This window comes from Scatophagus argus, chromosome 17, assembly GCF_020382885.2.
Source record: "Scatophagus argus isolate fScaArg1 chromosome 17, fScaArg1.pri, whole genome shotgun sequence".
In the NCBI taxonomy this organism is placed as follows: domain Eukaryota; kingdom Metazoa; phylum Chordata; class Actinopteri; family Scatophagidae; genus Scatophagus; species Scatophagus argus.
Genome location: NC_058509.1, coordinates 7,839,349 through 7,854,996, shown reverse-complemented (window position 1 = coordinate 7,854,996; position 15,648 = coordinate 7,839,349). Strand labels below are relative to the sequence as shown.

General features: G+C 41.7%; 2 protein-coding genes and 1 long non-coding RNA gene across 9 annotated transcripts in view; 1 reads left to right on the top strand and 2 right to left on the bottom strand.

The window, feature by feature from the left end:
- The window catches only part of LOC124074655, a 27,412-nt gene extending 18,320 nt beyond the window's left edge, over window positions 1-9,092 (bottom strand). For 4 of the 5 annotated variants that reach the window (XR_006845887.1, XR_006845885.1, XR_006845884.1 and 1 more), the window contains exons 1-2: window positions 8,854-9,092; window positions 2,286-2,339 (exon numbers count right to left, since the gene is read on the bottom strand). This is a non-coding gene — a long non-coding RNA (uncharacterized LOC124074655). The remainder of the gene's footprint in view (window positions 1-2,285; window positions 2,340-8,853) is intronic. The other variant, XR_006845883.1, reaches the window with a different exon arrangement.
- On the top strand, window positions 8,280-12,858 carry LOC124074653 (40S ribosomal protein S19). 3 transcript variants are annotated; one of them, XM_046417787.1, is made up of 7 exons: window positions 8,280-8,635; window positions 8,878-8,948; window positions 10,514-10,614; window positions 11,116-11,172; window positions 11,411-11,594; window positions 11,687-11,741; window positions 12,309-12,858. In XM_046417787.1, exons 2-7 carry the CDS (start codon window positions 8,878-8,880, stop codon window positions 12,354-12,356), a joined length of 516 nt encoding a protein of 171 aa, XP_046273743.1. In that variant the 5' UTR covers window positions 8,280-8,635; the 3' UTR covers window positions 12,357-12,858. The 3 variants fall into 3 exon arrangements, with proteins under 3 accessions (XP_046273743.1, XP_046273745.1, XP_046273744.1); XM_046417788.1 differs by lacking the exon at window positions 8,280-8,635 and adding an exon at window positions 8,728-8,795; XM_046417789.1 differs by lacking the exon at window positions 11,116-11,172 and having other exon boundaries at window positions 8,289-8,635.
- LOC124074912 (trypsin-3-like) lies at window positions 12,719-15,601 on the bottom strand. Its single transcript, XM_046418253.1, has 5 exons — window positions 15,562-15,601; window positions 15,244-15,409; window positions 14,547-14,800; window positions 13,936-14,072; window positions 12,719-13,039 (listed from the first exon to the last, which is right to left on the bottom strand). Exons 1-5 carry the CDS (start codon window positions 15,599-15,601, stop codon window positions 12,890-12,892), a joined length of 747 nt encoding a protein of 248 aa, XP_046274209.1. The 3' UTR covers window positions 12,719-12,889.
- Window positions 15,602-15,648: the final 47 nt, after the last annotated feature.

Below are 15,648 nucleotides of genomic sequence, written 5' to 3'. Positions count from 1 at the left end.
CAACTGACAAAGAAAGGCAACAAATCCTTAAATTTAAGAACCTTGAAGATTTTAGATTTTGGATTGTTGCAGAAAGTGTCAGTTTCTGAAATTTAATATCTTTTAAATCGATTACAAGATGGGGATGACAGAACAGTCAGTAATTTAGCATGACAGAATAGTCCAGATAGGAAATAAAGAAGAATATTTAAGATGATGTGGTATGTTGTAAGTCATAGAAAAGTATGCTGACTGAATCACTGTTAACTCGCTTTTTTAAGTATCTCAACGTTGTTTTAATGTTCTAATATGTCAAACCAACAACATCTGTCACCCAAGTAAAGTAAAACAATAAATCATGAAAAACCCAGGCCAGGCATTTCACAAGTAATGTATATGGATGTAGTGTACAGAGGAACATGAGAATCTCCAGATGTGGCTGCAAACGTCCCATGTGCATGAGCTACAAGACTGTGCACAGCCTACATCTGTGCAAAAGGAAAGAAACAGGCTTCAGTGAGCATGCGTGCGAGGTTCAGACTGTGTCAAATTGCCACATCTGCCATCAGCAGGAACACTCCTGTACATGGTTATCTGTCTGTCACCTCCGCAGTTAGCCAATGAAGAGGTGAAACTCGGCAAACGCCTTCACTCAGGCATACAGATAGCTGGTATGAATGCCCTCAGCCTGTGTGTGGGAACGCACTGTATAAATCATACATGATCAGCACCACCAGGCACCATATGGATGCTACAGTACTGCATTAATAACAAGCTTGCCTGTATCATATTCACATACAAAGAATGTATGTGCTCTTGAAAGCACCTGCAGCAATGCACTGAACTCAATGTGCCACAGAAAAGAGGCAAAAAAAAAAATGATGGGAGGGTGAAGGGTTGGAGAATGGATACACAAGTGGGCAATGACTTTGGAGTATACTGACTACCTGAAGGAACGAATATCTGAAGATGAAAAAAACACGACTAAAAAGTGCATGGGGACAAATAAAAGACGGAGCGAAGAGCGTGAGGCAAATAAGTACGACAAAATATATACACGCATACAAAAAAAGGATGTGAAGTAAGAGAGCAGAAGCGGAGAAAGAAGGACAGACTTGCGGCCAGACAGAGGAAAATGAGGAGAGAGACAGAGAGAGAAAGACAGGCAGGCAGAATTAGAAAAAGATAGAGGAGAGCAATGAGACAGAGGCGCAGGGCGGCAGTGTGCATGCTATAAAAGGTGGCAGACTCTTGTCAGTGCTGTGACCTAGTCGCGCAGGACTGAGGAATTCTCCCTGTCGACCCCGACACATTCCTCTGGTCCTCAGACATTAACCCATGCCACACCAACACACTGTATCCGCATTGGCTCGCATTGCTTCTCTGGCACTGTCCCATGAAAAACATTGCTTAGATTAATATTTTTGAACATCTATGCTATGGGCCATATGCAGTTTATGAGGCAGCAGTACCATGTCCCTGTTTCTGGTGGGTGCTGCGAATATATCAGGAAATCTAAAAAATGGCCTGCAGGGTGCTCACACAACACCTTCTGAGAGTGAAAGCAAACTGCTTAAAATCTCAGAGCAAACACCTTCAGCAAAAATGGAAATATCAGGTGAAGTGCACAGCTCAACTAGCTCTGAATAAACAGCCTATGCTGCCTGCAGAGAATGTGTGTGCTTATGTGTGCGTTGGGCCCTGCAAAAACACATTGTGAAAATATCAGGGCAAGAAGGGCCCTATTGTGTCGCAAAGGCAGAATGTAGCTCTTATTCTCCTGCTGCCGGACTGGGGGCATGGGGTTGACATCAGCACAAAGACAAAAATGTAATGTGAGGCATCTCCAAAGCTAGCTTCAAGGCTAGACCACAGGCCACTCTTTATATCTGAACTCGTTCACTTTTCAACAACATTTGATAATCAGGAGGTGACCAACAGATGACCCTTCCACTTGTTGCTTATCAAGATAAGTCACAGCCAACAGTGTTACACCAAACTGACTCAAATAGGCCCGCAGTTTAGCACATATCTGTGAGGTTATTCACGACAGAATGACTCAGGGAAGAGCAATTCAATTATTCTGATGGTGCCTCGATGTTTCGATCGGGCCACACGCTAAAATGGCTGACCAAGTGTTCCTGACTGCTGAGTGCCATTAAGCAAAATCTAGTCTGTAAAGCTCTTGGTTTTAAACAAAGCTACACATACTCTCAATATTTCTGGATGAACACAAATTACACGATCTGTTGCTTACTCACGACCCTTTTCTGAATTAAACAAATGTGCAGTAAATATTTCCTTACCTGATAAAAGTAACATCTTCGGCAAAAAAGTTCAGGTTGTCTCAGAGGCTTGATCTGAAAAACAGACATACATTTTAGTTTATTTGCTTTAAAATTGATTTGTTTAATATGCTTTATGAACCTAATTCTGGATTGTATGATTTTATTTTCTGTTACACTAGCCGGAACCCAGCCCCACTGTTCGCTTTAATTCACGTCACCCTTGCTGTTTAATTTATATAATTACTTCAATCAAATGAACATCCATAGAATCTACACTGTGTTTGATATTTCAATATCCTTTTAATTCTCCATTTTATACAACACTATTCTTGCAGGCATTTCATTATATTATTTGAATATCACATCAGGCCTGTTAGGATGTTGTACTGGCACTAGTCAGTTTGTCAATTTCCAGCTGGGAAAATGTAAATACAGCAGCACAAATTCAAACCTGCTACACACAATGGCAGCTTGCATGGGAATTCCTGAGGTCTGTTCAACCCATTAATGTATGCTGTGGTTGAATGTCATCAATTATGAATGAGAAACACACGGGGTTCACAGCGAGCTGGGGAAGAATCATGGATCGTGGCACAGGGTTGTGCTACTCTGAATACATGTGACACACTGTGTGATGTTACATATACTGTGCAGCCAGATGCAGGCTACTTTGGGGAAAGCTAAGGTTGCACACTTTTTAAGCAAATCAGTTGTCGGATGAGGTTGAATTCAATCAGAGATAAATGATTTAAAATTAAGCAAGGACATATTTAATTTATTTGGGATAAGAGGATTAAATAATGTATATAAAATAAGTAAATGAGGCAAACAGCCTGCAGCAGTCCTTTCCTACAATAGGTGAGGTTATTCTATTTCCTCAGGAATCAGGCACTTAAGCCCATATGTGTGGATACTGCAGTATCTTTACATAGCTGGGGCCTCTTCCCCTTTAAGGCCCAGAGTGTGTTGACCCTGCCAGTGAGTTCATACCATAAGCAGACCCATATAGCTTCTCCTTCAGAGCCCCTGATCACAACCCTGCTGAGCTGCCGCCTCAGTTATGTAAGATTACATAACACCAGGTCTGTCTGAGTAATATTTCATAACCTGGGGGTCCCACCACACTGGCATTACCATCAAATCCCCTCAGGAGTGGAAACAAAGGTGCTAGCTAGGTTTGGTAAGATAAGTCAAATTTGAAAACAAATAAGACCAAGCTTGCAGATATGGGAGAATTTTCATCTTTCAACCATCTTGTTTATTTACCTGAAAACTGCAGAAATCAAAGACCTTCATTTTCTTGAGAGCTACAGTGGAGGTCAGGGAAAGGTCGAGGCTGGGACGCTACTAAACAAAAGCCTTCCCCCTCCCTTGGCTTATCACAGAATGCAGTGATGCTGTCTGCCCATAAATGTGAGATCATTGTGCTTTAATCAAATCATTGCATATGAATTCATTTAGCACACGTTTAGACATACAACATTCTTGCAGAACTAGGCCAGTAACTGTTATCTAACGGCCTTGGCTGTACAATTAGCTTTTCTTTTTTTTTTTTTTTTTTTGTTAAACCCATATGAATAGTATGTATTTTTAAAAAGGTCTGTCTGACGATTTCATTTACAAACAGACGATAAATACGGATTTAAAACCAGACAAAAATGACAGAGACGAGCACAAATAACCAAATAGCGTTTGAGTGCTTTTTGTTAAAAATAAAACACACTCACCCAATGAAAACTATCGTCAAACACACACACACTCACTTCACAACGATACCAGTGGGCAATCTATGATATAGATAGCAACTGTTACAGAGTAAATGTGGGTAGAGATAACACGAGGCTACGTAAATAAAAACAGAGCAGGCAGATTTAGAACCAGGAGAGGAGAAAAAGGGAAGGAAAGAGATGCCAGGAGATATCCACAGCTGATACTGCAGGGGAAAAAAGGTATACACGACGGAGATTACAGAGAACGAACTGTAAAAGGACAATATCAGGCTTGTGATTTGCCTGTCTACTGCCCAGCGTTAGGCCCGCTGTACTTACAATAATGCATTCGTGTGATCCACTCCTGTCGACATCGTAACATCGCACAAATGCGTTAATTCGCACCAAAGCCGTCGTCTTTACCTGTAACTTCACCACATGAAACAAAAGTAATCACTCCGAAATGCGGCAGTTATAAAAATTTTAAAAAAAAAACTTGTTGAAACTGACTCCAGTTTGTTACACATCACTCGCCCTGGAAAAAATCCACCCTTATCTTTTGTCGGTACCGAACCACATCTTGGACCATGGGTTTTTGTCTTTATGGGCAGACCAACAGATAGACTGGGGATACCCGGATGAACGGATGGAAGATGGGATAGAAAAAGGGGGAGAAGCATGGGAGGAGTGGAATATGCAATGAGAGATGTAGAAGAAATCCTGCAGCGCTCAGAGTATTTTCACCTCGCAGTTTCGCTCCACTCTAACCGTTCGTTTTCATTTCTGTACATTTTCATAACTAATCGCGTGATCATTTCGCGAATATTAAACACGAGAAGTGATTGTGCAAACCCACGCATGCGTAAGCAAGAGTGACCATTCGCCACTGCCGGCTCGGTTAACTCTTAATCACACCCCCAACACACACACACATGCACAGACACACAGATACACATGACTAACACAGACAGATACACACACAAATGCACACACCCTGCCTCCTTCATGTGCTAGCCTCCCATGCATGGGCCCCCTAAAACTGGGTGCACTCAGTGATCCCTTTCCAAAGCCCTCATCTAAATGTGAGCAGAGGTAATCCTTCAAGGAGAGGCAAAGAGAGCAACGATAACCCACGATAAAGAGGAGCTGAAGGAGGAAAGAGAGAAAGAGGGAGAGAGGTGGAGCGCGAGATGGGATAGACTAACAGGATGGGGGGATTAGCAACCTAGGGAACACATTTTTCAAACAAGAAAAAAAAAGAGGAGAGTTGAAAAATGAGGTGAAGGCAAGGTGGGGGAGAGGAGAATGGTTTAAAGAGAGAAGGAAAGGCGGAGAGAATGCATGTATGAGAGAGGAAAAAGACATGCACATACAGTATACTCACAGATGAATGAGAGGGTGACCGGAGAAGTGATGAAAAATCATGTCAAAAAACAAAAATCAAAGGCGGCCAGAGACCGAGAGTCTGAGTTTGGAGAGAAGTCCAGTTTGCTCTCGTTATGGAGTTTTGTTTTTTCTTCTTTTTCCCGCGATTTTGCCAATTCCTATCTAGCCGTCCCTCTTTGCTAAGTCTATCCCCTACTGGTCCCCCTTCTCCTCTCTTCCCCCTCCTGTTTTTCTTACCACTGCCGGTACTCTTTCTCCTGCCTCTATCTCTCTCTTTTTCCTCTGTCTTTCTCGCTTTCTACCGCAGACCATGCTCTCCATTTTCCTCTCATTCTTTGCCTCTGCCCCCTTCGTCTGTCCATTCATCGGACACTCTTTTCCTTTTCTTCAGCCCTAAGCTCCTGCTTCAGAATACGAATAAGATTTTAAAGGGGGTTTCTAGGCAGAAGTCGAGTTCAGTCTTGAAAAAACAAGACAAAAAAAAAAAATACCACAGGAGAATAGAAAATACTGTTCAGGAACGGACAAGCGGTTTGTGGCGTTCAGTCTAACGCAGGGACAATCCACGGCCTGCATTTTTCAGGGGTGCTACGCATAGCAGGGGTGAAGCGTCTGCGTGATGGTGCCTCCGCACATGAGGGCATAACCAAAAGCGAAGACTGGCAAGCAAAAGAAAAAGGAGGGGGAAAAAAAACGAGCTCGTTGCGGTCGGTCTCCAGTGAAAGTGGGAAAGTGGAGTAAGCGCGCGTGAGGGGAAGGAGTGGGAAGGACTCCGGGGTGTGTGCATGTGTGTGTGTGTGTGTGTGTGTGTGTGTGAAGAGGTGGGAGGGGAAAACCAGAGAGAAGAGAGAGAGAGCGAGAGAGAGAGAGAAAGAGAGTGCAAAAGAGAGAGACTGGGGGGGTTCGTGGAGAAATATCCAAGAGGGAGGGATAGAGGAGGAGTGTGTCGTTGGGGAGAGAAAAGAGGAGGGGGCAGGAATGGGAATACATTTTTTTTTCTTCTTCTTCTTTTATTTGAATTTTAGGCTTTTCTCTTTTCTCACCCCTCTGTTCTAAGGCTAATACCGTCTCTTTCTGCGAGAAGAAAATGGAGAGGAAGAAAGAAGAAGAGAAAGAGCTACTGTGTGCTTTGTCTCCCGCCCCTGCCGTTCCTTTTCCTGGTTTCCTTTCTGCTCTGACTCTCCTCTATTCAGCCTATTTTCTGCACGTGCACTTGAACTCTAAATCCTGTCTGCTTTCCCTTCCCCTCTCTCTCTCTCTCTCTCTCTCTCTCTCTCCTTGGCAGACGCTTGAAATAGAGCTAGAGAGAGTGAGCGGGAGGGAAAAGGAGAAGGCGAGGGGGACAAAAAAGGGGAGAGAGATGTTGAGGGGGGAGGGGAAGAAGCTTAGACGGGCAGACACAGAGAGCACAGGGCTGCTGTGTGTTTCACACTGCAAACTGGTCGTAATCTGAATGTGATGTTAGTCCAGAAAAGAAATTTACGACTTTTTGGGGTCAAGGAAAGAAGTAATTAAAGCAGCGGGATTTTCTGTATTTTCAGCACTTTATAGTGTCACACTACACTTATAACAAAGTGATAAAAATTAAGCAACACTTTGGAGAGCTTATACAATATAACTAGCCATGCAAGGAATGTTTGGTTGTTCATTATGAATTAATCCCATAATTATTTTCTTCATTAATTGTTCAGCCAAAACATGTCACAAATAATGAAAAAGTCTCATCTCATGCCACTGGAGCCAAAAAGCAACTAACTGATTACATGACTGATTACAGCTCTGCAGTCATGACATGCACACAACAGAGACTGACTGTCTCTGATTGTATTTGCACGTAATTGTTGGTATTGTTTTAATGTTAAAGAAACTGATTGCCACACAGAGAAAATTAAAACCTCAAAATTCTAATAAAATCATGAAGCATTTCATTCAGTGATCAAGTTAACACTTGCTTGTGTGTTTCACATCACTACACAGCAATTACTCTGCAGGTTTATTGGCTATATGCATAAAAAAATCAAATCAAATAAACAATAGTCTATCGAATCCTGTAAATTAGCAGTTGTCATATGTTTACATTAAATACTACATGACTAAATACATAAAGCAGCTTGTTTGACTTCAGCTGCCTACAGTGTAAGGCAGATGCTTTAGTGCCCTTGGAAATAGACTGTGTATATTACATACTGTAAACTTTAGCTGACACTACAGTTTGCTCATAACGTCAGTGCAGTTTATGAGTTCAAAATTGGTAGAGATAGGTGATAAGTGGCATGAATGAACCTTTGAGAAAATGTAATTACTTTAATTAATATGATGCCAGAGGTTAAGGTATCAAGGGGAGAACAGAGGAGGAGAAAGTCAGGTCAGAGGAGATAAATGTGACAAAAATGGTCACCTTGATTCAGAAGCTTTCTCAGTATGCTGTCTTCAGACATACTATGAGTTTGAGTTTTATCAAGCAGTCACTGCATACTTTGCATACTGCATATTTTGTTTTTCAAGAGTAGCAAGAACCTTGGCAAACAGAGCCCTGGACCTCACCCTCAATATAAAAAGATGGCTCATTATATTTCACTATATGCCATTATCAGCAATAGTCATAAAACAATATCTCATAAACATGCTTTAAAACGTATGATAATTTACAATAACTTTTGAATTTCTTTAAGGACAGAAGCTCGTTTTATACATCCACTGCATCAGTCTAGTGCCAGCCTATGAAAGATAAGCAACCTGCTGAACGTAGCAAGTAGCCCATATAGAAATGAAAGGGTTACTAACTCTGCATTGGTTGTGTCTTTCTCCATGAGGTGCTTTTATCCTCGCCTGCTGACTGCAGTACGCCTCTTAAAAAGCCTTTTGGGCTGATACAACAGAGAAATAGGGCACAGATGCGAACAAAGTGCCACAACACTGCCCTCTGCTGGGCTCCAACGGGATTAGCTCAAATCCAGCATCATCACAGTGACTAAGATAACATATTTTAACCGTCAATTTAACACAGAGATGAGGCAGGATTATAACATGCGTGGAGAATTGTACTGTTTGAGCCACCTTGGTTTAAGCCCTGAGTGGAGCAAGCAGGAATTTGAAATTGCTAGAGAGGTTAATTCAGGCTACGGTGTGATCCTTTCCAAATGAGGGCAGCCCCCCCCCCTCCCTCCTCAGCATCCTCCCTTGAACTGCTTCGACGCATTAAGGCTAAACTGGGGCTAAACTCAATTCCCAACCCCGACCACCTGGCTGACGGCCTCGTATGGTATAAGAAAAGTAAGATCTTTGTCATTAATGGATATTATGAGCGTTGTATGTGTGTCTAACTGTCAGGGGCGTAACACCTACTCTCGGTTAACCTTACAGCTGCGTGAGCTAGCTAAAATCCAACGTTAGCTAACGTTAGCAAGAAACGTTCCAGTGGCTGCGGCGAACGGTGCATTTGGGCTCCCAAAAATGCTCTGTGAATTTTTATATTGTAATACTGAGCTCACCCTTGCTTCCAATTTGCCTTTCAGATGCCAAGTGTCACAGTGAAGGATGTCAATCAGCAGGAGTTTGTCAGGGCTCTGTCAGCTTTCCTCAAAAAGTGAGTAGAGCTTAAAGCCAAGCCTACACTGCCTGAGTGGCTGATATCTAACTGTCAATCACACAGGCTGCTGTTGTGTGGTATGTAAATGAAGGTCAAGGGACAAAAAGTAACACCTTCACGTAATTATAAAATGCTTAAGGTATCTATCAGAATCAGAATCAGAATCAGAATTCTTTATTTGTCACATGTGGATGTGCATCCACAGTGAAATGAAAAAAACAACACTCCTTCTAACAACTGTGCAAAAATACAAGAGAATAGAATAAAATAAAAAATAAAGAATAAAGAATAAAAATATAAAATAAAGTAAAGTAAAGATAGAGATCTAACGTATTTTAATTTATTGATTTACTTCTTTATAATAAATAAAAGTGTGTCAGTAATGTTTTATTTATTGAAATAACAAGTACAGGTCAAAAGTGTATCATAGAGCCTCTCTTAAGGCAGATACCATAGGAAATCTGATGACAGGTATATGTAAAATCGTACTGCAACCCACAGTAAGGCTGCTGAGAAAGAAATGCTCAATTTGACATTATATTTTTTTATTATATTTTCAAGACTAAAGGTATAGTAACATTCGTGATGTACATGATGAACATAAAGTACATATATTGAGTCTCAACAAACATGGCAACATGTGAAACCTTTGTGTAATGTCAGCATAGGGTGATTAAAAAGTTTGCCAGAGGAGCTGGAGAAAGGAGCAACACCACTAGAGACAATATGTGTTACCTCTTTTACAATTGAAGACATAACTGATTGGCTTTACTATTTTTGTTATTTATCTGTATTAAAGGTCCTGCTGGATCAGAGTTGCACCCAAATATGGATCAATATGTAATAGTGTCCTGTTCATGTTAGGTTCCTGTTAATCACAAATTAAACACTAATTGTGCTTTTCTGTGTGTAATTTACCATTTGAAAACCTGTTTGGCCTGTACACATAATCACATAGATTCATGTTGCCATGCAGCGTGGAAACAGGCCACTCTTTCAAAAATATGCATATTGTCTGCATTTTCTGCTCAAGATTAGCTTGCATCTGCTTAGATTTGAAAGTTCAATTCAGCCAAATTCTGTAGACAAAACTCTGAGGTCTATTTTGAATGTCAGCGGCCACGCAAAGTACAAAAACCAGAACACTGGCTGAGCTAAGCAGAACCTTCTGATACATATCTGCTGGTGGGCAGGCTCACAAGCCTTCAGAAGTGCTGGGGGAAAGGCCATATCACACATTTATTCCTCTTCAGTAGCAGTTAACGCAACACATGGGCCTGTTCTATATTCAGAGCTCAGCAAGATATTCAGGACTGACGAACAGTAACGCTAACGTGACAAACAGCATGGCAACGGCTATGTACTGGCACTCTCCCACTGAGACACACTGGGAGAGCCTCTTGTAGCGGAGCCGCCAGCTCCACTACAACCCAGGTACCCACACAGTAATAATCACATGTTACATAAGGTGTGGAATTAATCCCATTTTCTGGGCCTTATGTTGTTTGAGGAAACAGTCCAGTCAGTTTATTTATCACATCAGCTGATAATTGATTTTTCAGGTCTGGCAAACTGAAAGTCCCAGAATGGGTTGACACCGTGAAGCTTGCCAGGCATAAGGAGCTCGCGCCCTGTGACGACAACTGGTTTTACACCAGAGCAGGTTGGTTGCGCAGGAAGTGTTTTCCATGCTTCAATTCATATGCGAGCAGCTGAAACGATTTGTGGACGGGTGGCAGAAATTTCATATTCGTAACTGAAGGGTTTTATTTTATGTTTTTTTTTTTTTTTTTACATTTTTTTAATCACATTTAAATGCTGAAAATCTTTAGTGCCAAGCTCCTCTAACACAACAAGCACTTGGATGACAACATTTTGATTCTGATAAATTACAGCCTTTGTTAAGTGAAATGAAATGTTTTCACCGTTTTCTTTGTGGAAGTAAAGAAAAAGGCTATCAGTCATTCTCAGATTTTTGCATGCCACAGACCTTGTACAGATCATCTCAGGAAACGCTGTCTGATTATTTTTATTTTTAAGTGTGAGTTTACACTACATTAAATAACTATGTATAGTGGGATGTTCAGCTACACTGACTTGCTCAGCACTAAAGAGGTGAAAGTAGAATTATTTACATTTTCCTACATATTCGTGTCATCTCAAGGACTCTTGCTGGTCTCTGGACTCCACAGTCACTTGTGTAATATTGGTCAATCTTATCGTGAGTAGATTCTACAAAACTGGTACGGTATATACAATGAAAGCATATGCAGATAATCCTGTCTCAGCTGCTGTGTATGTTATCTACTCAGGCATATTGACAATAGCTTAAGGATCTGCAGAGAAAAATGTCACATTCCATAAGCTGGAATGTTTGATTTCAGGTGAACAAGTCAAGAGCATTTCAGATGATTAGACAAATATTGCAACATATTTACCGTTACCATACCTCTCAACAGCATCCACAGCTCGTCACTTGTACCTGCGAGGAGGGGTGGGCGTGGGATCCATGATCAAGGTCTACGGTGGGCGTCAGAGGAACGGCGTATGCCCCGCCCACTTCAGCGTGGGTTCCAGGAATGTGGCGAGGAAAATCCTCCAGGCTCTGGAGGGCCTCAAGATGGTGGAGAAGGACCCCAATGGGTGAGGGAGAGGGACACTGTTTTTAAAGCTGGGTTGTGGTGATTTGAACAAGTGATGGATGTCTGTGTGGTTTTTTTAAAATGTGCCTACAGTGGACGGAGACTTACCCCTCAGGGCCAGAGAGATCTGGATAGGATTGCTGGTCAGGTGGGTTGTTGGACTTTGAACAGCTGCAGCATATACAATACATATGTATGAACATTTTAATGTCATCCTGTCCAAAATGATCTCTGGTCCAGAAGACAAAATTAATTTGATTTTCTCCAGAAAAAGGCAGAGAACTGTTGTTGCAGTGAACACTATAGACTTGGACCAGACTCAATTTATAGTATAATAAAGCGACAGTACATATAAATCACTCGATTAAAAAGGGGGACATAGTGTTACATTACTCTTCATTTACTTGTCAAAGCATTTAATCTAATCATTTTAATCAATAATCAATCTGATCATTTTGTAGCCATCTTTGTCCAAAGTCACTTGTGCATTCAAACTCAATAGAAACACGTCATGTGAACACTCATGTCATGATTGCCCAGTAACTCGATATGTGAGGGTTTAACTAGAACTACGCGGAAATGTTTGTATTCGGGTTGCTCGGTTGGGTATTTACGGGGTTTCCATCCCTGAGTCATTTCATATGACCAGTGTACACTTCCTTGTTTGATATGACTGTACCCTCTGCTCTCTCTGTCTTTTCCTTTGCACGTTCAGGTTGCCTCAGCAAACAAGAAACAGCGAAGTTTACAAAGCGCCGTCTGAGGAATGCATGCAAAGAATCCAGACGACTGCGATGCAGAAATGCCTTACTGCTTATTTACTCAAGTTAGCTTGTCTCCCATATCACTCGAGTGCCCACAGTAAGCAAGGTCACAAGGCAGTTCATGGGGATACACATGTTTGTAGCACAGGACTATTTAAATATTATAAATGAATATTTTGCAGCAGTTCCTTCAAGTCTATTTGATGTTTTCATTGTGAAAGTGAAGACAGCAGTGGCCTTGGCACAGCAAACACAGCATTGACACAGAGAGTACAGTATTACCAAGCTAGAGCATGTTAATATTGCTTTCCTAACAATTGTGAAACTCATCATAGAAAAAACAAATCAGTGCAATGGATGCTAAAGTATGTTTTTATTCATTTATCCAACTCTGTGTCTTAACAGATGGTAGCAGAATATTATGCCTGAACACTTTATTTATGAGATGTATATGAATAAAGTGAGGACGAGCACCGCGTTTGGCGTGGTAACGTCAGCATGTACGTGGATGTACGGGTGACTTTTTGTGTGTTTAGTTGTTTCTCATGACGGTGCTGATCCAGCTGTTGTAGCGGCACACACGAGCATAGACGCTTGGGTGTCCCTGCATGGCGCAGTCGTAACCCCAGGATACGACTCCCTGCAGCTGACCATTACACACCAGAGGACCACCAGAGTCTCCCTGCAAACACGAGCAGAAGAAGAAGACGAATGTTACTGTAAGTGGTCACAGTGATCACATTCGTGGTAACACATTTCTGTATTTTGTCATTACTGATGCTCAAAACTACAAGTGGAGCACAGTGTGCCTGCCTTAGATTAATGAACAGAATGCCCAACAAATTCAGATAAAATTCATGTATATCCAATTTTGCCATAAAGAAGTCCTGTACATGTGCCCACAATGACCTAATACATCCAGAGATGTTAAAGTGATAGCCGGCAAGTGCAATAAAAGATATGGATAAAGCTCGGATGGATGACACATTTTATTGTCTTGTGGTGTACGCTATATAGACAAAAGTATTGGGATGGGGCTGAGTTTCAGGGGTTGGGCTCAGCCCTTTACTTCCAGTGAAGGGAAATCTTAAAGCTTTAGCATAGCAAGACATTTTGGACAATGCTATGCTTCCAGCTTTGTGGCAATTATCACTATAAATTTACAGTTTAAAAATTAGAACACCCTCCCACTACAGCTTTACTTTTCCTCTAATCTTCAAGCTTCATTAGAATCACATTGTTCATCAAGACTATTAAAAAAACAAAAGTGGAGGGGGGTAAACACGTCTCTTGCAGCACTGTTTCATCATCTTCCTGCAGTCACAGCTGTGGCAGCGCTGTAGTGGTAATTTAAAAAGAGGGGACACTGAAAATGTATGCCTCTGTTTTTAATCAAAGGGTATTAAGGAGGATATATGCATCGTTTGCATGTGAAGAGTAAATATACTGAGTGCTCAGTGAGAAATAAGTACTATACATTATACTTTTGTGTGCTCAGCAGCTCACCACTCTGGAAGAGATGCACACTCATGTACCACCTGACTCCCTGTGTGTTCACTGTGGTTTAGTCCAACTCACTTGGCAGCTGCTGGCACCTCCATGCATGAATCCGGAGCAAACCATGTTCTCGGTGAAGAGGTGGGGGTAGGCGCTTTTGCAGATCCTGTCATCGATGATGGGCTGCCTCAGGCACTGCAACCTGTCAGGAAGGTTGCCTGGGGAGTGCAAAGGCCAGTCTCAGTTACTATGACCTAACCTTTATGTCAAAATACTGTGTTTACCTGGAAACATGGAAATAATGTGGTTTAAGTGAAGTAAGAAATGAGCCGATCAATTTATTTTTAATTAAGAGAATCTCATTTTGTTATCTTTTTATTCATCAAGTAAAAACAGCAAACATTTGGTCGGCTGGAACTTCTCCAGTGTGGCGATTTGTTGCTTTCCTCTGTTCATATCATCATAAACTGAATACGTTTGGTTTGGGATAGTTTTAACAAGAAGAGTCTATATAAATATTCTATATTGGACTCTTGTGCTGCACCCAAACCCAATTGGTGTGTGATGGTGCACTACCCATCCTCTTTCATTTGTATACCTTAACATTACCAAATGTTTAGAGAAATTGAGGCTGATCATGTTGACAAAAATCATCAAATAATCATTTGAGACCACACTTTGACCACACTTACTGCCGTTGGCGGACATGTTGCCCCACCCAGACACCAGGCAGTTCTCGTCTGCCACGGGGCAGCGAGAGGGCAGGGCCACAGTCTGGACGTAGCTGTTGAGGGTGGCGGGACGGCTCAGTTTGATCAGCATGATGTCATTGTCCAGGTTGTAGCTGTTGTACTGCGAGTGCTTGATCAGCTTGGCAGCATCGATCCACTGCTCAGTGCCCTCATTTACAGCAATGTTGTGCTCACCAAGACGGACCTGGACACGACTGGTATTAAAGTAGTAAGTGAAGGTAAGACAGTTTGTTTGCTTATAAAATATTTTGTGCTGTACTTCCTCTAGGGATTAAATGTAGTTAGATCTGTCAGTGATGTGTTGTTTCTTCCTGCCATGAATGTCAATGCATGTAGTGACACTTGGCTGGTCTATTTTTTCTTTGATCATGTGCTAGAGTAACTCTTCTTTGTGGCATCTTTTTCAAAGTTTCACAACTGCACACAGTAAAAATTTAAGAGCCCAACTCCTATTTTCAGCCTTTGATTTAAGTGTGTTTAGCTTGGTGCTGGCTGTGCCCCTGCAAAGCTACTGAGGTCCAGTAAAACTCAGCATTATTGCTCCTCGCTTTGCTTGCTTTGTGAATGTTAAGTCAAATCCTTCAATAAAGCTCAGTTGGATATAAGCTTTTACCAAAGAGGCCTTTCAAAATGTGACTTCCTGTACTTACGACTTAAACAATGAGCAGCAGACACCACCCACTGGCTGGAGATGAGGGATCCACCGCAGAAGTGGTATCCAGCGTTCAGAGACACCTGGTAGGGGACGGAGTGTCTGGGACACTCATACCCTCCGACAATCTTATCATCCTCAGGTGCAGCAACTGAAACAGCAAGTGCAAATCATGTAACATATGGAAAACCTAGAACACTTAATACATTGCCACAACTGAAAAAGTAGACAAGTGCATCCTGAAACAAGCTCATCAAAGTAATTTAAAGCTGTTTGTCAAATATAGTTTGGTTAGTCTCTTACATGCTGCTCCAAGCAATGCCAGGAATACCAGGGCCTTCATGGTGGGTTTCCTCTGAATGTGAATGTTTGCATTGTAACTCTTTATAT